General features: G+C 35.2%; 1 protein-coding gene across 2 annotated transcripts in view; it reads right to left on the bottom strand.

Moving 5' to 3' along the window:
- The window catches only part of EMB2771 (E3 ubiquitin ligase), a 313,580-nt gene that overhangs the window by 66,569 nt on the left and 223,560 nt on the right, over nt 1-23,451 (bottom strand). For both annotated transcript variants that reach the window (XR_016358446.1, XM_089808665.1), the window contains exons 20-26: nt 22,794-22,865; nt 6,162-6,255; nt 5,925-6,010; nt 5,708-5,755; nt 5,479-5,556; nt 5,220-5,341; nt 4,965-5,128 (exon numbers count right to left, since the gene is read on the bottom strand). Coding sequence is in view for 1 of the 2 variants with exons in the window: in XM_089808665.1 (XP_089664791.1) it covers nt 4,965-5,128; nt 5,220-5,341; nt 5,479-5,556; nt 5,708-5,755; nt 5,925-6,010; nt 6,162-6,255; nt 22,794-22,865 (664 nt within the window). In the remaining variant the exon portion in view is untranslated. The remainder of the gene's footprint in view (nt 1-4,964; nt 5,129-5,219; nt 5,342-5,478; nt 5,557-5,707; nt 5,756-5,924; nt 6,011-6,161; nt 6,256-22,793; nt 22,866-23,451) is intronic.

The following is a 23,451-nucleotide window of genomic DNA, read 5'->3' as shown; positions in this document are numbered from 1 at the left end:
CTCATACCTTGTAGGGTTGTAGTTGCCCAATCCCTTTGTTCTTTAAGGCCTCAGTATTCGGTATGGTTTTATTTATTGCATGCGATCACTATTGATTGGATGGCATATTTCATCAAGGTCTATATTACAAGGTTGTTGCCTAGCCAAGGCTCATTTCCTTGCCTTATCAGGTATGTAGGCTGATACTATGACGTACCTTGTATAATAGTAGTCTTCTCCATAATGTCTTAGATGGTCAACATCCCTTCATCACCGTGGATCTTCTTCATTAATCATATAGGATGCCAACAAGGAACATGCACTTGTCAGTTTGTACAATCTCTTCACATGGGTGCCTACCTTGCAAATTCTTGTGTTAACTTTTGCCAAAGTTATATCGTATGCCACAGTCATTCCTATTTGCACTATCTTCTCCATGTAGGTAGCATCATAAGCTAATTGGATGAATATTATATTCGTGTTCTTTGACCTTCGATTACAAAGTGGTGCAGGACCACATATGCGACAGGAAGATAGCATACACCATTATTAATGCAAAATTGTATTGTGACAAGAAGTCTAGTGGCGACAAGAAGACAACCTGCAATATAACTAAAATGCAAGAGCACAAAGCAAATATCAAAAAGATTTGAGTTTAAAATCTGTAATTTGAAATGTTAGTGTGTGTGTGAGTTTAGAGTTTTATGTTTTAAAATAAATGTCCGTTTTTTATGTGGTGGAAATGTTTCGGTGACATTCTTATAAGCTTACCCAACATTATCCACTTGGGACTTAGTATGACTTTATTTTAGTTTGTTTTGGGTGTGTTAAAAGTTTCTAATTTTCGAAAATGTTTTATGGAAAAAACAAAAAGGAAGAAAATGATGAATATTCCTAAAGCATCATGTATAGGCATTCAAAATGTAACTACCACAAGAAAGCTATGATGGTTTCTTGGGAGTTACATTAGAAGGTTTTTCAAAAAGAGAAAGAGCGCATATTGTATGAGAGATTTTTTGGAGAGAAATTTTGGAGAGATTTTTGAGAGAAAGTGAATAGAATGAAGTCCTTGAGTTTTCTTGTAATTTTCTTGAGCTTTTAGTGTTATATAGTTGTGATTGTGTAGTATTCTACATGCATCTTTTTGTTTTTATTTAGATCATCATTTTGGAAGAAATCTGAAAATCAGATCTTAATAGTTTAGTATTTTCTTATTTTTCATTTCCTATTGGCTAGATTTCTCTGTTGTTTTGAGAGTGGCCTTTGCATAGGGGTTTTCTAAAGATCCTCCAATGGTCTTTGTCAGCCATTGGAGGATCCTCAGTAATTTCATGCATTTATTTGTTTATATATTCTTGTCTCATATCATGTTATAGGAAAACCTAGTTGTAATGCAGATTTGAATGGGCAACACAATCATGTGTTGACCCTTTGTTGAGAGAAATTTATGAAATCTGCATGCATGCATGTGCAATTTGATTTTCTAAAGGTTTTAAAATCCCTCTGCATAACAAAGTGGGCATGAGACTTCCTTCCTATTCATGTAGGTAGAATTCAATATCAATATCCTTTTGCTTGAAAATTGTTTGTATCGTAGTGTAAAACCTAGGTAATCAGTATCAAACATTATCTGAGGTCGTCAGACTACAACATCAAACACTACCCAATGTAGTCATCTATTCAAGAAATGAATTGACGCTTAGAATACTTCTGATCTCTTTTTGGGCTAGCCAAACCAGATGAAAAAGACTAAGGCTCAGAATCTTTGTGATCTCCTTTGCGAATCTGCAGACCAAAATATCGAAAAGCATTTGCACTAAAGGCCCGAATACAACCAAAACAAATAGAGATATGACTCTTGTAGATATTCTTGCTCCACTTCTTGAGCAAAGTGCAAATTCAGGAATACATTAACAATTTGCAGTTTGAGCAAGATACAATTTTCATTTAAATAGGATTGTTGCAGATTCAATTTAGTTTCCTTCTTGGTATGGATTTCATGCGATAAATGAGAAAAGGAAAAAATCTTGCCTGGGTGGGTCAGGCGGTTTATGAGCCTAGTTGATTAAATATGGGAGTCTGCATAGTTCCACAAGTTGGATCAGGCCTTGTGAGTCGGAATCACTGCTAGGATCAGACCGGGTGTCACAGTGGCAATAACTTGAGGCTTGTGTTGACACCAAATGATGAACTGTAGTGGACATCAAATCTTAGATGAAGACATTCTTGAAAACCTTTATCTGCATGAGCAGAGATCTGCATTGATTGGCAGATTGTGTGAGTGGAATCTTCAGATATGGTGATCAACCAAGAAAGGATTGGTTGGGCTCGTATTTGTCGCATGAACAAAAATATCTTGTCACCAAACAATATGGGAGCTCCATATGATCTAGTTTGTCATCTGAATCAAAATTTCTATACAGAATAGGCTTCCAACTGGTCTACTGATTTGAATTAGAATTTATATCCAATATAAGCAGTCAACTAGAAACTTGTATAAATCAACTAACTAATTTATTTCCTCTGATTTTCATTTATCTCCCAATCATGTAGGTGTGAAAGAAAATATCTAACAATCTCCTTCGACATCATGTCTGCAATAGTATTCATTGTTGGTACTTCCATTAGATTTTCCCTATCATGATGCCCTATTCCTATTCTATCTTTTTTTTTAATTCAATTTACACCTGCAATTATGCTCTAATACCATGTTAAGTAACATGAATCATGTCTGCAAATGTAATAATATTGCCATTGTTATAGATATATTTCAAATGTAGATTTGAATCTCATATAAGTATGAGAGAAGGAGACGTCTTTTGAAGAGACATGTCTCCAAGGTTTAAACATCATTAGTTAGCATAAAATAATATAACTAACCATATGTATAATATATACATTATTATTATTATTATTATATAAAATTAATATAATATAATATATGTAATATATATATTATATATTATATATATATAAAGGAATATTTATATTATCATCAATAATGAAACTCATGATCATATCAATCTGATTGTAACTACAAACTTAACAACACCAACCACTTTGAACACAAAAATGAAATAAATAGCCACCTTTTGTCTTGATGCAGAAATTTTATTAATTGAAAGCTAAGTGGTTCAGCCCATGAGACCTACAAATTCAAGTTTGATTTGGCCCAAATACGGATCCGAGTTCAGTGCATAGAGAAGTTTGTTAAAGTACTGTTAAAGATGTGAGCTCCTCAAGGGTGAGCCTAAGCAAACCTACGCCAACTTTGATGCATAGCAAACCTCTTAACAATAGATGTGTCACTTTTTTTGGTTTTTTGTTTCCTATTGTGGCTATAAACCCAAAACACCCTCATAACTTCAAAAAAAGCATTCCAAGACTTTTTAATGACAAAAGAAGCAATTTCACTCATTGTGAAAGCAAAACAAAATACCAATCATCCTTGCAGAAATTCTATTCTTGCTTACCATTGTATGAATAGAATTGAAGACTATGTAAAGAAGTTTCGAAATGATTAGCTGTGATTCTTACACGAGCAAAAGCCCATTTTTTGGAAAGGAGATCATAGGGGATCTTTGCACAAGACACGTTTTTCCCATATTCTTGATTTTTTGTTTTCCCTACATTTGTCATTTTACAAATGAGCTCTTGTTTTTCTTTGAAATTCCTATTTTATACTCATTCTACTATGGAACATGCTTCTTATTTTAATCAGTCAAAAAATATAAATATTATTTTGTTTACATTTATTTTGAATGTATTTTTTATTGAACTTGTCGCCATATTGGTTACAAGCAACCAATTCTAACTCCACAGGCCAATCCACTTCAAAGAAGACTCAAAATCTCCTCTTTCAAAACAACAGTTGTATAACCCCCTTTCTAATGACTTTGTAACCTCCGTAATTCTTTTTGTTTTTATTCATGCAATAATTGAACAAACAAGACAACAATAATTAAACCAAATATATGCCAATATTTATTATTAAGTATTTGAATTTTTATAACACTTCAAATGATAAGCATATGTCAGTGTTGTGAAAACTAGGATAATACTGATACAATGTACACTCAAAAAGCCTCATTTGCATTGCACAACAAGGACCAGATATTATTAATAAAACCTACTAATCTTGAGGTGCCTAGCCAAGCTAGGATTAGGGGTGTACTGCTTTTCAATAACCATGATCCCATGATGGTGAGATCAGAACATACTATTAACACACACAAGGGATCAACTTATCTATCTTGTGGGATATGACAGCTGCATAATCTTTACCCAACTTCGTTATAACATTAGGCTGGTTATCATAATGTAGTGAAGGGAGACCTCTAATCATCCCTTGGGAAGTCAGGCCGTGGTTGGCAATTGACTAAGCACTTAGAAAAAATTTCTATCACAAAAACATGGATGATCTCAATGATCCATCTGACCTACTTTTATAAATTCCTTTTAGGCCCTTTTATATTTGAATTTATTTTTCCCTCCAAAAGTGCTCAAAAACACTTCCAACCAAATATTACATGAAGCCTTATAATGTTTGATTTGGATGGCCACTTTATTGCACTAAAATTGTCTTTATAAATAAGCTTGGTGGTTCCAATAGTAAATATGATATTAGATTAACTAATTAAATTATTTTCAAAAGAGAAGATCAAAACAGTTTTCAGGTGGTGGTGGTTATATTTAGATTTTCAATGGGTGTTGTATCAAATATTCAAGCTAATAGAATTGGGTGAGAGCTTAATTTCAATTTTCTATTTCTTTACAAATATTTTTAATTACTAAATAGAAAAATTTCTTAATATGCAAAAAAGTCACTAAACTATAATTCTACTGGACTTTATGTATTTAAGAAGCACTTTGACAGCACAAAAAAGCAAGATTTGAAAGGAAAAAGGTGACTTGATATTAGTGAAACAATAATTTTCTAACAAAAGAAGTATCGTTAGACAAAATTTTAAATGGAAATAGCCTACCAATTGAAAGGCAAGCCCCACACACAATATTAGCAAAAGACTGAATGATAGCCTCCATATCTACATTGCCTGGTATGTCATCTGAATTCTCTGCCATAATCCTAACTCCTTCCTTCATTATAACTGGAATCTGATTTTGTACCCACGTCTCACTAGGGTTGATTCTGCAGGTTCAACGAGAGTGTTAGAATCTCACTAGAGAATATTATGCAAGTCTATGAGACCTAGTGACAGATTTTAAAAATATTACTGTACCTTTCCCATAAGATCATATTACAAGCAATAACTCGCAACAAAATGAAGTCAGGCCTCACAAACTGCAGCCCGTAATGAGTATCTGGAACAGAAAGTCTTGATGCCACAACTTCACAATCTGACTGGATATACAGATTAAAAAAACATTTATGTAAATAACAACAAAGAAACATGTCCCAAGATTTCTGTAAGTTGAAGAACTGCAGGCTTTATTAGCAACAAATAGTATCCTAGGAAGAACATTGTATTTTGATGTTACCTTTAAGAACATCAAGGCTAAGGCAACTGTTGCAGCAGGTGCAGTCACATCAAGGTTTATAAACGATCCATCCATTACCTAAAGAAAAGAAAATATAGTGATTAGTGTCTCTACTAACAAACATTCTATCACCCATAATAATGAAGATTGTCCAAATGCTTTCTTTCTATTCTCAAAACTTTAGTGTTTACTAGATAAGCAAAGACAATATGCAACTTAGTAAACATACTTGCCCAGTACTAGGCATTTCCAAACTGTACTCCATAGAAAATGACTCCTGAAAAAGAGTTGTTCCATTTTTTTCAAATTAAACCAACAAATGCCATCACAAAATCATTTTCCTAATTATATGTATTCAAGTCATTATCAATTTTGTTAGTTATTATATTATTTCTCCTTTATACAATGTAAAAGGTGTTAGAAATTAGCTATCAGTAGGAACATACATTATGTGGTTCAATGGAACCTGAAATGTACTGAAATAAACGGTTCACCAAGGTTTCTGCAAATCCAGATGCATCATTCCCTCGTCCTGAAAACAGAAGTTATTCCACAGTTTATACAATCATATTAGTCATTGTCAAATATAAGGCACTAAGTTTATTGTTATGCAAAAAGAAAATAAGCAAAACAGGAAATCAAGATCCAATCCAAATATTATTAGTGCATGCCAATGTTCTCACCCAATGTTACTAAGCCCAATGCAAGGCCTGCAGCAATAGCATAGCGTTCCCGTTCAAGCACATTGTCACCACCACTTCTACGTCCAATTTCATCCTTCATAATCCAACATGAAATATTTTGTCAAAGATCCTTTACATTTTACAACAAGATTTCATTCTCAATGCTAAAAATCTAGCACAATGGCTTCCAAGCAATGTTAACTATGCATGATTTGCTTCTTATTTTCTAACAATCACCATACACCACTATAGCATGCAATGTGACAACATAAACTCCATGCTATTGGGAATAGCAAAAATCGATGCAATAATGGGGTAGAATGAAAATGGGAGTGAAGTGGGAACACAAGCATGCATGATACAACTAGAACATGCCCTTGCCATGGCCACAAAGTTTACAGCAGATTTTTACAAAGAAAGAGAAGATAATTTTAACATCCACGAAGCTAAACATAGCCTGTGGAACAGAAATTAACTTCCTGTGATCTAAGACCCATCATACAACATTATGACATGAAATGTAGCAATACAAACTCTATTACTGAAATACCAAAAATCTGTAATGCCCCTTTTAGGATATCTTGGAATATCAAGACAATTACTTCAATGACCACACACTTACACTATCTAATCTTTCCAATTAAACTATGTAATGGAGAATATGAACAATATCACTTGCAATTTTAGATATATCCAATAATACATATGCTAAAAGTGAAATTTATATGATTATGCACTAAATGCAGTGATCTCTACTATGTCAAGTACAACAAATATGAATACGCAATGAGATATGGTATTGATTAAAGAAATATGTACCTTTTGTCTCTAATATAGAAGATATCGCCTATAGTTATATAGATTCTATATCTGACCTGATATAATAACTTGGAACAAATGGTTGATGATATTTCTGATATAAACCTTCTTCACCTGCAATCACAAGTGTTGTCTTGAATTTGTAATATGTGCTTGCAACCGGTTTATGTCAAATAGGCACATGCTCAATTGAGCAGATCCAATTAAGGGTTATATAAATTTCCAAATCAATGACTAATTGAGTGGAAGGAAATGTCTTCTTATATCTTGTGAAATGGAATGATAAGCTATGTTTCAGGCAGTGTTCCACAGGGTTTAGGTACCTTTCATTGGGGGGATGAGGAAACACATTTCACAGGCAGGGGTCCTTAGGACCTAGGTTTGGGAACCTACGTGGAACAGCAAGGAGAGGACAGCAGGGAAGTGGTGCTGACATAATGATACTGATAATACATATTGTATTACTATTAGCACTTGAAACAATAGTATTTAAAAGAAAAGATGTATAACATTATTTCTAGAATCTGGTATTAGTATTCAGAAGACAAAGGTCAAAATTGGAAATATCAAATATTGACATTATAACAACAATTTCCATCATTTTTATTGTTGTAATGTCAATATTTGATATTTCCAATTTTGACCTTTGCCATTTGAATACTAATACCAGATTCTTGATATAATGTTAAACAATTTTCCTTTAAATACTATTTTTTGAAGTGCTAATAGTAATACTATATGTATTATCAGTATCATTATGTCAGCACCACTTCCCTGCTAGTGTCTCCTTGTTGTTCCACCTAGGTTCCCAAACCTAGGTCCTAAGGTTCCCTGACCACGAAATGTGTTTACTCATCCCCAAATTAGAAATTGGTATCAGAGGAGGAATTGGAACTGATTGGGATGGCGAGTGGGGAGGGAGAAGCAAATCTGAATTTGGGAGTGAGTAGGAACTCTGCTAGGTAGGGCGTGAATCCATCGAGTAAGAGTAGTTCCCATGATTCTAGTGCTCCTGAGCAAGCTAAGGAAGTTGAGCCTAATGGGGACCCACGGTAATTCCAAAAAGACCTGGGGAAAGGGGAGATTCAGAAGGAGTTTGCTGAATCAGAGATTCTCCAAAAGCAAGCGTTCTCTTGAGGTGTTAATAGTAAGGCTGGCCTATCCTGTCATCCACTACGTTCTCGAGATGATCAGGTTTGGACAAAGTTGTGATCAACTCTTTTTGGGTCAAACCAACAAGCAAATCGAGTTTTCTTGATATCAAAGACATTTCAAATAAGGAGAAAGGGAAATTCGCAATTGTTGTTTCAGACAAGCTTATTGACCATAATATTGAGCTGACAACAACGACTCTGGTTGGTAAGTTCATTGGCCCTAGATCGAATATTGATGTGGTTAGAGCCTTTGCTAAGAAGAAATGGGACCTGAAAGGTCATGTGGAGACTTCAGCTATGGCGAAGGGGTTCCTTTCCTTTGCCTTTTCCTGCCACAAGGACTTCACAAGCATTTTCTATTTTGCACCCAAGTTGATTGGTAAGTCTTCCCTGACCCTTCAGAAATGTTCTCCTAACCTGGATTTGAATGATTCATTTTTTGTCCAGGCCCCTCTTTGGGTGAGGTTTCCAGAACTCCCTTTCAAATTTCGGTATGAGGATGTTTTTTATGGTACAGTGGGGCTTTCAGTGAGCTCTTGTCTATTGACCCAATGTCGGTGTCTTGTAGAAGGCTAACTTATGCCACGATTTGTGTGGGAGTCAAACAAGGTAAAGATATGCCAGAGGTCATTAAAATACACTCTAAACTTGGCAAGTGGCTAAAGAAATTTGATTATGAAAGCATCCCATATGCATGCTTTCACTACAAAAAGGCAAGTCATATAGCTAAGTTTTTCCCCTCCTTTATTGCGAAGGACAAAGCTTGGAAAGCCTCAAGGAAGGATGATAAGATGAATTTCGGAGAATCAAGGAAAGAAGGACGATAAGATGAATGAAGCTCCCATTATAGCTAGATCTAAATCTGAAAAGTATGCTGATTTAGAGTCCGATAAGAATGTTGAGTCAAGGCAGAAGGAGCGTAACCCAATCACCTAGGTGACAAGGAGCCCTCATTGTGAAGGCAAAGGAAATCATATATCAGAGGAGAATGAAAAGGAGGAAGGTACGAATATCTTGGAAGAAGGTGGTTCTAACTCAATGCAGGAAGACATAGAGAATGTCTTGATGGTGCCTAATTCAACTGGAGATCAATCTTTGGAAGAGCGAAAGTTTCAAGATAAAGGAGACTCTCAGGAAAGTGTGACCCCTAAGGGTATTCCTTTGAGAATGCCCAACCATGTAATATTTTGGGAGGCTCAAGCATGCAGTCCTCTGAATCAGATGAAAACAGGAAGACTAAATTTTTGAATCCATTGGTAAGGAATATGGAGCCACTATTTGCTCAATGTGAAGGAGAAGAAGCTTCAAATGAGGAGTGGGAAATTGTTTCTAAGACGAAAGTAAAGAACAACAACAGAGGTCCTTCTCTTGCTGCTACAAGAAGCACAATCAAGGCTAATGTAGGAGCCCAACGGGAAACTCCAAGAAGTAAAAGGGCAATCATGGTTAGACAAGATGAACCATGCAAGAATATAGCGGATGGGACTCATCTAACCATCTAGGAAGCCTACTCCCAAAAGAGAAAATGAACATCATCTCATGGAATATTCATCGTCTAAATGGACCACATAAGCAAGATGTTTTTAGAAACCTTAGTAGGGACCATAGACCTGCTATTGTTTTGATCCAAGACACTAAGATGAATAAGGAAAGAATGGATTCTCTAAAATTAGGTAAGAATTTTGTTGCTATCGGTTGAAAATCTAAACAGGCTTCTGGCAACGTAGTTATTTTCTGGAATGCTTCCAAATGTAAAGGGGAGATTCTTTTTGAAGGAGATAACTTCATGACTGTTAAGTTTTCCAATTTGAAAGATGGAGATATGTGGAATATTTCTATTGTGTACGCTCCTAACACTAAGCGTGGACTTGCCAGATATTGGGACAAAATCAGAAACTTTAATACTATTATGTAGAATAGGAGATGGATTATAAAGGGGGATTTTAATACTCCATTTAAAACTCATGAGAAAAAGGGTGGCTCGGAGGTGGATCTAGATAGCAAAATGCATCTTATGTATCTTATCAATGATCTTGCCCTCATTGATGTTGACCTTCAAGGGGTTAATTCACTTGGTCTAATAGAAGATTGGGAGATGAACATATCCAAGTCAGATTAGATAGGGCTTTGATTACACCTAATTGGTTATCTTTCCTCAATTGTTCCCTCTCAACTCTGGCTAGAATTGGTTTGGATCATTCCCCCATATCTCTGGTGCTTGACTCTTTGAATATTAAAAGGAGCTTTCAATTTAGATTTGGAAAAATGTGGCTTGGACATCCAAATATTAGGGATAAGATCCAAGAATGGTGGCCATATCAAAATGATGGTACTGCTATGTTTAGAGTGGCCAAGAAACTCAGGAATGTTAAAGATAAAATATAAGACTGAATTTCAGAATATTTTTGAGACCAAGGTTGGCATCCTTATGGAAATTAACCACATTCAAGAAGTTATCATGACATCATAGCTAAAGAGGAAACCCTATTGAGGCAGAGATTCAAATCCATTTGGTTGAAAGAGGGTGACAAAAACACCAGGTTTATTCACCTTACTGCTCTTAAGCACCAAGATACCAACAGGATATCCAAGCTTGTCAAACATGACACCACAATTTGGGAGGAAGAAGCTATTGTCCTAGAAGCTAGGAATTTTTGTGCGGAACTACTTCCTGTTGATCCTAATTTATCCAAAGAAAATCAAAGGAGTCTTTCCCACATTACTGTGATCATTACTAGTGAACAAAATAAGAAGCTTTGCGCTATTCATTCAATGGATGAAGTGGAGAAGACTCTTTTTTCTTTTGAAAGAGATAAAGCCCCTGGCTTAGATGGGTTCCCCTTGTTCTTTTTTCGGCATTTCTAGGATATTGTCAAAGATGATGTTGTTAAGGTTAATCAAGAATTCTTTGGATCCAAGAATGTTTTAAAGGCCGTCAATGCTACTTTCTTGGTTTTGATCCCGAAGTCTCTGTAATTCTTTCTATAAAATTATATCAAAAGTTCTTAATCTTAGACTGTTGGAGCTTCTCCCCATGATCATTTCTCTTCAACAGTCTAGCTTTACTCCTGGAAGGCAGATTCTTGACTCTATTATCCTGGCACATGAAGCTATCCATTCTTTGCAAGCAGCTCAGAAGCAAGGTTTTCTTCTTAAACATGATCTCTATAAAGCCTTTGATCAGGTGTATTGGGATCTTTTACTCAATGTTCTAAATTCTTTTGGCTTTGGCAATAAAGTCTGTAAATTAATCTCTCAATTGATTTCCTCTGCCTCTTTGGTTGTTATGGTTAATAGAAGGCCGCCTTCTTTTTTCAAACCAACAAGAGGCTTAAGGTAAGGGGACTCTCTTTCTCATGTCCTTTTTGTTATTATTGTTGAGTGTCTTGGAAGGTTGGTTTCGGCAGGCATTCAATCCAAATTTTTGGAACGGATTGAACCTTCATCTAATGATGCTATCTTCTCCCATCAACAATTTGTGGGTGATACCATTCTTGGTGGTCCAACTACTATTAAGGATGCAAGAAAGATGAAGGAGATTCTGAATTGTTATTGCTCGGCAACGAGACAGCTTATCAACTGGAGCAAGAGTTCCTTTCTTTTATTCATACCTCGGTGGAAAAACAAAGTGGGATTGTTGGCATTCCTCCTTGTGTTTTTGCTGAGCTTCCTTCTACCTACGGTAGCCTCCCTCTTGGATTAAAACTTTAGGCTCTTTCTAGAATGGCCTCATTGATAAATTATATAAGAACTTGGTTGGATGGAAGGGGTTCTTCTAAGTCAAGAAGGAAAGGCTCAACTCCTCCAATCAACTCTTCAAAATCTTCCTACCTATGCTCTTAGCCTTTCTCATATTCCTTTCAAATTTAAAGAAGCCATTGAAAGGATTCAAAAAAGGTTTTTATTGTTGGGTGTTGATGATCACAAAAGGCTTCCTCTTATCTCTTGAAATAAAGTGCGTCTTCCTACAAATCAAGGAGGGTTAGGATTGAGGAAAGTTGTATTGTTTAATGAGTATTTACTAGCGAAACAAGTTTAGAGAATTTATAATAGAAATGGCGAATGGAGCAAAATCTTGAAGTTCAATTATCTTTTTGTCAATCCTCATTTTAGGGGTTTCTTGTTCTCAAATGATATCCCTAGAGGATCTTGCATTTGGAACAAGCTTCTTAAGGCTTGAGATGTTGCTTCTAAGAAGATCAAATAGAAACTGGGTAATGGTGAATCCATATTTTTTTGGGAGGACAAGTTGTCGTGTGGTACCCAAGAAGACATGGATTTGTTCAAAGAATGGAAGGATCAAAGTGTGGCTAACTATTGATCTCAAGGAGGATGGGTGAACTTATGTGAGGTTTCCCCTAGACTAAAGCCTCTTATGACCATGTTGTCTTCTGTAGTGCTTATTAACAGGCAGGATTCTTTGGTTTGGGTTGTCACGGCTTCTAGTTGCTTTTATGTTGCTCCTGCTTATTAGACGATTTTGAGACTTGGGAAAGTCCTTAATGGGCCAAGGCGTGGTTTCCTAACCTTATTCCTAAAGTGAACATCTTTTTTCTAGATCCTTCTTCAAAACAGAGTTCTCAATACAAACTTGTGCAAACGTGGCTTTCACCTTCCTAATATGAGTATACTATGTCACTCTAAGGTGGAGTCTGTGAATCATCTATTTCTTCATTGTTCCTTTCCAAGAGAGATTTGGTTCCTTTTTTTGGAGAAAGTCAATCTTGCTAGGACCTTGCATGCTGAAATAACAATGTACTTCTCTCAATGGTCCCCCCCTTTCATGTCTATGGAATTCAAATCTATGTGGGACATGGCGCTTCCCCATATCCTATGGGGTATTTGGAAAGAGAGACAACATAATATTCAAAGAAAAAATTGATCCTCCTAGGGTGGTCTTTTCGAAAATTGATAATATCATTTTGGATAATCTTAATAGAAAAGGACTTGGTTTTCCTCGACTTAAGTTTGTTATTAAGAATTTGCACAACTATAGTCCAACTAATAATAGGAGGTTGGAAAGTAGATGGCCTTTCCCTTAGGAGGGTTGGTGCAAAGCAAACTTTGATGTGGCAACCATGGGAAATCCTGGGTTGGCTAGGTGCGAGGGAGTGATAAGAAATCAATTTGGCCATTGCATGGCAGCAATGGCACTTCCCTTGTGAATTAAGATGAACCACCTTCCTGAAGCGATGGTTGCCCTCTAGGTCACGAAATTGGCTAAAGATATTGGTGTTTCTAGGCTCTGGCTAGAGAGTGAGTCAATGAATATAATTAAATGTCTTAAAGGTTTATCTAGTACTTCATGGATTATAGATAATATCATAAAGGAAATAAGGGACATTCTTAGAACAATGGATGAATATAGGGAATCAAATATGGTTGTTGATTTGATGGTTAATGTGGCGGTGAAGTGTGACTTAAAGATGACATGGCAAGGTGAAAGGAGCTTGCCTACGGAGGTCATGTCAAGCATTGAGTATGATATAATAAATGGAAACGAAAGGGTCATTATTAATGAATATGGAGGTACTTAGAAAGGATTTGTTGGTAATTACGATGCACCAATTGGGGTGTAAGGAGGGTTGAAATAATTATTTCACTTCAACTCCGCACATATTCTAGGTGTATTTCAGAGCCTTGATGTTTATTTTCATTCAACTACTTCTAGTTTTTTATGCAAAAACTTTCGTCTTCTGTGACAAAGTTGTTGAGAGCAATTAAAATAGTAAGAATATGAGTGGGCAATGGAAATGGAGGGAGTCATCCAATTGTGAGAAATGTTGAAGGCGTATGAAGGTCTAGAGTATCTTACAAAGAAGTGGCTTGACTACATTCATGGAGAGGCTTCATGGTAGTAGACCGGATGTAACAAAGTTGTTCCTAAAGAATTGGGATGAAGGCATGTTAAATGGGGGTAGTTAGAGTGTTAATGTGACCGAGGAACTTATTTCCAAAGTCATGGGCACCCCAATTGTGGGAAGTAAGTTTTATAGAGACCAGAAATTCTCTGATCTTGCTATTCATGAATTTCCAAAGGAGGCGATGGAGAGCGAAGCCCTAAAAAAAATTGAAGGTAAGACCTACTTCCAACCAAGTTGTATTAAGAAACTATGGCATTTCGTTCTTCATGTCATTGTTTACTATGTCACTTTGGATGGCTTTTTTTTTTGGGGTTTGTTCTGATCACTTTGCTATTTTAAATCATTTTAGGCATGGGATTAAAAATTTTATTCCTTTTTATTTGTACTCTTCCATGAATGCTAGCATTAATGGTTTGAGGGATAAAGAGCTCTCTAACCCTCCTCTCCATGATGGCCTTGTGTTACTTATGTATGAGTAGATCAAGGCTCACTCTGTTTGTTAAATTTATTGACGAGAAGCGTGTGATGGGTGATGAGCAGGACAAGTCTAAGGAGTCTCGAGGCTATTTTGAAACTGAAGATAGCGAGGGTATCCATTCGGAGGAAGAGGATACAACAAAATCCAAGGGGAGGGGAAAGCGGCTGATTTCCAAAACCCCTATGAGCTCTATTAAAAAAGAAAAGAAAATTACTCTGGTTAAGAAGCAAGTCAAGATGGATATCTCCTTTCAAGAAGAGTATTATGAGGAAGTGTAATGTCCCCGTTTTGTCGGTAATTTGATTTAATTAATTTAATTAATTAAGTTGTCCAAAATAATGAATATTTTATGAGGATGACTAATTAATTATTTTAATTAAATAAATAAGTGGTATTAAGTTAATTATTTATAAAGTTATCAAATAAAATAATATTAAAAGATAACTTTATATTTAATTAATTTAATAAAGTGACTTGAATTATAAAAAATATTTTATAAAGTCACTTAATAGATAAAATAAAATAATGTTCTAGAAGTTTTTGGAGAAAGTGGAGAAAAAGAATAAATAGGCATCCTGGGCTTCATTCTCATCATCCAGTTTTTATCATTTCTCTTGACATCAAATTGTGAATACAATCACATGGTCTATTGTGAAGCCAAGGGTTTCAAATAGTCTATTGGTCTTTGGGAACGATACCTCCCAGTAGATCGCATAACTGAGGAAGTGAAAGATCTTCTGAAGGGTTGCACATTGGAAGTGGTATTCAACCATTTCATGTTGAGCTTCATTGAGTTTTCGGACTAGGGTTGAAAGTGAACATTTCTAGAGTCATTTTGGTGAAAAGATTGCATCATATTTGTTAGAAGGGTTTTGCAAAGAGTGGAACAATATTTATGCACAAATCCGATGCAGAACTGGTCATTTTCGAAGATCAGACTGGAAGCATATTTGGAGTCATAAATTCATCATACCTGGTTCGAAATTCAAGTTGCCAATTTCTTCGCATTCCTAAGACCTGGGCGATTCAGACTATGCATGATTTAGCACCGTTTTGAGAAGGAAATAATTTATACTAAAATCGAATAGGGCCGTACAAGTACAGCTGTACCTGCAGACCGTACAGTTGCTGGATTTGGGATAGATTAAGGTCGCAGTCTGATCATTGTATCTTCAGCATATAGATAACATGATTGCATCATTTCCAGGTTCTTCTTTTCAATTACAATTATCTGAATACATGTTGTATATGAGAGTTTAATGAATAAAGTCACTTCTGTATATGCTAGATGCATTTCTAAATGTCAATTGTTGTTCATGTGACAAGAAAGATTATGAATTTAGTCTCTGTTTGTACCCAGCTGCGTAGGACATTGGTATATCTTGGATAGTGATACAAAAGCATGTTCAATCCTTTGTAATCAATCTTGTCAATGCATTGTTTATTTAGTAGAAGACCATAAATTACTGGTAATCTGAAGTTGTAATTGATTGTAAGAGCGGCAACATCTTAATTGAATGCGTATATATATATTGGCACTGTTTGGGTATCATGGAGTAGTGTGGAATTGTAGCTCAACAAATATTTCCTTCAGCATTTTATATTTCAGTAGTGTAGTTGATTGCTTGCCAAGTGTTTGATGAAATTGCTTAGTACATATTCAGTATTTTACATTGCACAGTTCAGACTACATGCCAAGTGTTTGACGTAATTACATAGTTCAGTATTAGTAGTTTTTAGTGACCTTTGAGTAAGGGGCATTACAGGAAGAAGATATGAAAACTCAGGAAGAGGAAGTGAGCTCCAACAGGAAGAAATATGGGAAAAAGATTCAAGAGAAATAGGGAAAAGTGAGTCCTCCAAGAAAGAAGACCCCTACGACCAATAAACAAACAAAAGTGGTCATTTCCTCTAATGACTATAATGAGGATGATATCGAGATGGATACTAATACTGAAGATGTGGGAACTACCAAAAGAATCCAGCTTTCCAAAAAAAGACAAAAGGAGTGGGGAAGTGAGTGAAACGTTGGTCATGGGTACTCCTTTACATAGTTGGAAAACTCACAAAAGCCAAAAACTCGCCAAGGCCCAAATAATAAATTCGAGGAAAACTCAGTCAGTTTTCAGCAAAAACTCGTCAACTTGAAAAATTGCTTAAATTTAATTAGACATTTTTTTATTATTTTTTTGCAAAATTCAATGAGAAGATGAATCGAAATGAGTCAATAAAAGAGCACACAAAAGAAACAAGCTTAGTCTAGATATACTTAAACACAAACTAGATACAAAATCGCATTCTCATGAGGAATGATCATTGTTGTAAGCAAAATGTTATATAATTTATGTAAAACTAAAAGTAAACACATCATTCAAGCTACATCTTCCTCTTCTTAGCACTGGGCATGATAGTGCCTCCTCGCTTGGTATGTCTAGCTCATTTTGGTGCGTCCTCATCCTAGATGTAGCTCAGCCTCTAGCTTCTCCTCGAACTAGAAATGACTACCTATTAAACTCAATGTCATCTAGTGTGAAACAAAATCAACCCTCTCCTCCATAGCCTACCTTTCCAAGTCATTGATGTCATCCTCGTCAAAGACTCAGCTTCAAATGTTCCTCAAATCAGCTTCAAATCAATAGAAATCAGTTTGCAAGTGTTTAGAAGACTATTTTTCCCCTCAGCAAAATATAATTGAAGAATGAAGAATGAAATAAAAACAGGACTTTTTTTGCCTTAAAGTATTCATATATAACTATGACCGAGTTTTTGACAAAAACTCGCTGAGTTTTTGGCAAAGTTTTTCCCAAAAAATTGGCAAGTTCTTTTGGGCCAATACAAGTTTTAAAAACTCGCTAGGCCGCAAAACTGAGCTCGTTTTTGTAACTCAAAGACTACTCTGCCAATAGTACTTCTATGCTTCTCTGAAACTTATTCACGACCAACATGGGGTTGATTCCCCTCCAAGCGATGAGGACAACCCGAGTATGAATGTTTAATCTGATATACAAGATCAGCCTCCTGTTCAAGAGACCCATGTCCCCCCACCTGTGTTTGGTTCCCTTCCCAGGGGAAAGAAGATTGTTTGGAAGAACATGGACATGAATTCTATGAGGCTTGGTTTTGCTAGAGAAAAAATTGACCTAATGGTTAGGGAAGTGGAGCCTGGCAAGGTTGATCTCGGTGAACTTATTGATCCCTCGATGTTGATCATCAATGATTCCAGCAAAGAGGCGAATATCAATGTTCACAACAATGCCCCTAACAGCATGTTGGATAACTTCAGGTCCATCAAATGGCTGGCCCATGAGATAAATGATATCAAGGATAGGATGGTGGCCCTAGAGGGTAAAGTTAATTATTAGAAGGCTATTGTTGTTGACAAGTAGAGCCCTGGTATGGGATCTTTAACTGATATGGCAGCTTTCTACAGGTTGTAGGCTAAAACGCTGGAGTTGGACAACAAGGTAAACAATAGAGAGGACTCCTTGAGAGGCATTGCAAATCAAGGTTACAATATTCTTAAGGCGTCCAATGAGCACATTAAAATTCTCATAAGAAAAATGGAGAATTCACCTGAGAAGAAGACCATAATTGAAGTTCTTGATGATCAAGGTGGCCCTAATGATAGTAAAAAGGCCTGGGAAGAGGACCAAATCCAATACCAGAAAGATGGCTTCTGCTGGTTCTACTGAGGTTATGCAAATCAAAGAGGTTGCGGGCAAGATGGACCAGCCAGAAATACAGGCTACGGAGCCCCTCAAGAACATGGATTAATGTCCTTTTTGGGTCTCTTTGGTGTCGTTTGCTTGTTTGGTTTCCTATTGTTGTTAGCTTTCCTTCTGTTGTTTTCTTTTGTCATTTTGTGGTTGGCCTTTGTTTGGTGGCTGGCCCTGTCTAGTTTTGTTTCCATTAATTTCTTTGGGCTTAAAGGTTAAATCTCTTAGTGCTATGTACAAAGTTTCAGGGGCCCTTAAAAATCCTGTTTTCTTAATCAAAAACAATTTCCGTCATTTCAGATATTTCATTTTACAATCGTATTAATAACAATCCAATGTTCATCAAAACTAAAGGGATTGGTAGAAGGCAACTGGAAAATCACAAAAACAACAAGAAAGCTAAAAGACATAAAAACCTCAAATCTGCAGCTAGACTGAAAACTTTATTTCTCTATCTTGACGATAGTCTCCTCTAATTGATGGCAGCAAACTACTTGATGGAATGTGTAATGTCCCCTATTGTTAGCAATTAGCAGGTACAGTGAGACCAGTCCATCATTGTCATCGTCGTGGTTTGGCAAGATGTTTTGAGGATCCACGGTATATATTGAGTTTAAGTTTTATAAATTTCTTTGGGTGCCTTATGGGGGTATTAATCATTATTTCCCATGGAATATAATCCGAAGTCTTAAAAGAAATGATTTTAAATGAATGGTGTTTTGAAGAAGCCTTTAAATTGAAAAGTGCCTTCATGAAGCTTTTAGCTTGGGAATACTTGCTTTTGATGTTTTGAAGAAGTCGCATTTATTTATTATAAAAGTAATGTTTAGTCAGAGTGGAATTCATTATTCATGTTGCTTATCTTTTTTGAAATTGGTGACTTCAGCCATTGGAGACTAGGGATTCCCCAATTGTGCAATCATTTGAGGTCGTCAAATAACTCCTGAATTTTATATTCTTTGACAGCTTCAAGACAGAGGCTCTAATTGTGGTTCAAATGGTGATGTAAATGTTTAATGAAATTGAGTGATGAGGGTTTGAGAATATTTCTTCAAGCATGTATGGGTGTCTGTATGCAAGGGTTTGAATCAAATCGATCAGTGTGGATTGACAAAAGAATAGCACTTTGGGGCAGCTTATTTCTGCAATTGAAAGTCTGTGTTTTCAGAGGTAACTTGCTGCAATTTCTATTGCCTCTTACTGCTGCGATTTGGAGTTGTGGGACAGCTTCTTGGTGTTTGAATTCTGTACAAGAAATTGGTGCCATTTGGGGTTTCCTTTGAGTACGAACTGGTCTGCCTTAGCAGTGTTGCAAAAACTACACCTGCTACCTTTCTCATATTTTGGCATTGCCATTACCGAGGGCTGCATCTTAATTCTGGAGGATACATTACTGATCTGCCAAAGAGCATTGATGTGGGATTACATATTCAGCACCAATTTGTTCTTTTTCACACTCCCAACATCAAACTTCTAACTCCAGGTTGTGAAATAAATTAAGTTTAATTCATACGAATCTTACATTGTAATAATTGAAAGTTTCAATAATTGCAATTGAATTGTTGAATCGGTGTTCCAAATTAATCATTTACTTTGCATTTCAAAGCATTGTCATTTATATATTGTGAAAATTGCCAAATCATATACCTTGAAACACATGAAAATATAAAACTTACAAAGGAAAAGAATTATTGTTAGCATAGTCGGGAGTGAGCCACCAGGCTCATTACAGCATGAGCTATCATTAATTTGTTGTGTTGTATCAGTTATTGGCTCAAGATACGTTCAATGGGTGTGAGTCTATTGAAGAAACGGCTTGTATTTTGTATTGTGCTGATATTATTCATCACGGAGTGAAAACCACTTGTTAGAAAATTGAAAACACTCCAAATATTATAACACATTATCTTGAAATTCTGAAATTTGAATGAAAGAGAAGGAATGAAGTGGAAATTGTTGTTCATTGTAGTCACCCTAGTCACAATGTCAAATCTTCTATGTCAATGGAAATTGAAGGTTGTTGCTCAAAAGGTTGACACTAGAGAATTAATAATATTTCTACAAAACATCATTCGGCTTAGTTTTGAGGGTGTGATGTGAGACTAAATCTCTTTTATAATATTTCTTTATGTTTAAAAACAATGTAGGGTTGGTTTAATTAAGGTTTTCTTTTGTTAAGTTCATGATCTTTTCAAAGGAAAATGTATGAGAGTTTCTTTCATGTCAAAGGGATTTAAAAGCATCTCAGAGACTTCCCAATGTCCCCCAACGACATTCCCTCTAAACGAAACACCTCTTCTTGGCTTGAAATCATGGTAAATGTTCTCGAGAAAGAAAAGAAATGTAGCAGAGGTGGGGGGTAGCAAAGAAACACTTTGGAGGCATCCTCCTATCCCAAAAATGTCCTCATCCAGAAAATTACACGATTTTTTGGGAGAAGGTGCACCCCCGTGGAACACTAATTTCCAGAGACATGTTTCATGTCCATTCATCAATATCTCCCTTCATTAATTACATCCTCTCATGATTGATAATTGTACCTTCATACCTCAATCACAAACTCAAACAATAATATTGTTTATTATTTGTCTTTCTAATCATCAACAATTAGTAATTATTTCAACTCATGTGAACCATAAGTGCTAACTAATCATATCGGTGACTAATCTTTTGATGAGTCAAATCATTCTTGTTATCAATAGATATTTATGACTCAATAATTGTTATTAGCATATTCCAATCGTTGCACTTGTTAGTAGATACATTCTCATAAATCATGTGGTAGTATTATAGTGGTTGACCATAGTATTGGTGAATCTTATAACCATTGATTAAATCTGTTTGATGATACGATTAAGCGTATTTTATTATTATTCAATGATTTTCATTGATTTATTATTCATTAATATTATCGATGTCTCAACAAGGCTAATCTTTGTCTTCTCCTTGAATTGATTGTGCAATGTTCTTCTTGATATTGTGTGTTGTACTAAGCATGTTAGTTTGTATGTGGATACATTTGGGTATTTGTTGGGTACTTGATATGGCTTATTCAGAAATTTTTCAACCATGAATCGGCATTTAATATTTATCTTTTGCACTTGGTATTGATCCATGATCAAGTATCAATGTATCATTATATAAAATGATTTACTTTTACAACTTCGTACTTTTCTCTTCTTCTTCTTCTTTTTTTTGTATATATATATAGTGTGTGTGTGTGTGTGTGTATACATAAATGTGCACCCATACATACCAAAACCCCAACGTTTTCATGTATCCGGTTCACGTGCATGCCTCCATCACTAAACCTCAAAAGGTATCTTAGATTTAGATTTTAGGAAATATGCCTAGTTCCCTGAAAATTTGTGTCCAAGCCTTTTTGTAATTTTTTTTTTGATACTATTATCTTGTGAACCAAATACTTTTAATAACTATACCTTTTATAGTTTTGTATGCGAACCTCCATATTCAACTCAATAGAATTTTATGTGTCTTTTTACTTACTCAAATCTATAAACAATTATTAATGTTATCTTTGTAGAGAAATATCAAAAATGGGTTCCTATTGTGTATAAGTATATTTAAATCTTGTGTGCTTTCCTAATAACAAAAAAGATAGGTTTTTCTTCAAATTTGCTTCTACTGAATATTGGAAACTAATTGCTTCAAACTCTAATGTTTAATTCGTTTTAAGAAAGCTTTGCATTCTAATTTCTTCAAATTTGCTTCTACTGAATATTGGAAACTAATTGCTTCAAACTCTAATGTTTAATTCATTCCAAGAAAGCTTTGCATTCTAATTTGAAATAAGGTATATCTTTACATGTTATTTTTTTGTTCTGAAAATGTCAAGTAAAAAAACTAATAGGAAACCAGTTTTTGCCTTGATGACTCTAAGGACTTTGATAGTGATAATAACAAGAGCAATTTAAACATGTTGAATCCTCATATTTTTGAATAAGCTTATTCACTATAATATATATATATACCAATCCATACCATCACCTTGATCTCACACGCTATCCATTCCCTAGCATTTAGGGACATGAGCTACTCTCAAAGTTTTTCAAAATATCATCCTTTATAAGTTTACTGCTCTAACATAGATAATAGTGAAATTGGAATAAGATGACCCTAGCTTGAATGGTTTACAATCAATTTGTGGAGTCAAACCTTAGACTGAAAATCTGTTTATCATAAGCATTAAATTTTCAATCAGCCAACAGAATTCCTTTCTGCATATAACACAATATATATTTGTTAAGGCCGACCAACTCGTTAAAGAGTTCTTTGCTTAAAATTTATAAATTATGTCCATCCCCACAAATAATAATATTTTATGTTGGCACAAGAAAAGCTTTAATAAGAAATCCACATGGTATCCAAAAGTTTGCTCCTATATTAAGAGAAAGTTGAAACAAAAGTAAGTCTATTCACCAAAGAATGATTATTTTCTATGCATGATTGGAAGAATACAAAAATAGCTTCTGATTGAGGATTTTCCTTTATTTTAGTATATGAGAATCATTATTAAAGTAAAATGCAGCAAAAGTTTAACTCAACAAAAGAAATTAGAAAAATAAATAGAAAGCACATACAAGAAGAATTTTCATAGTCATCGGATGTGTTGATTCCTGGTAAAGTAGTCCCACTGCCAGTATTGCTGCAGACTGTAATAATAACATAGTGTGAAGCTCAGTAACATTCAAGTACTCAAATAAGGTAAAAGCCTGGATCCATTATTTATGCATAATAAAGGAAACAAGGACAAATTCATCAGAAGTCAATGTCAAGCTTAATGTGTTGAATACAACAAAATACCAAAAGATTACTTTTCAGATTGTTACAACAGATTGAAAATACACCCTAATTATTGTTATCATTTATAAGTATTTATCTTTGCGCTACACTAACAAAAATAAGGAAAACAGAAACAAGGCTCTCTTACAATACAGAAATCAATAACCTATATTTACTAAAACAATTTAATAGTATCGTTCTTATTTTGTGATAAAAGATTAGTATATTATATTATATAAAGGAACATTGTACACAACTATGTTTTTAAAAACCTTTGATTTTAAATTTAAAAAATACAAATCAGAGGAATTTCAGAAGTATTCTCTGGCTACCCCCTTGATTTACAATGCAAATTGCAGAAGCCCTAAACCAAATCAATTATCTTGGAAGAGATAATGCAAATGTCTCCCGGTGATTCATCGCCCCTAAAATTGTCACAACTTCTAGGACAAGAGA

Source organism: Cupressus sempervirens, chromosome 11 (assembly GCF_028749045.1).
Source record: "Cupressus sempervirens isolate cs-2001-9-10 chromosome 11, ASM2874904v1, whole genome shotgun sequence".
In the NCBI taxonomy this organism is placed as follows: domain Eukaryota; kingdom Viridiplantae; phylum Streptophyta; class Pinopsida; order Cupressales; family Cupressaceae; genus Cupressus; species Cupressus sempervirens.
This window is presented reverse-complemented; position numbering and strand designations above follow the sequence as displayed.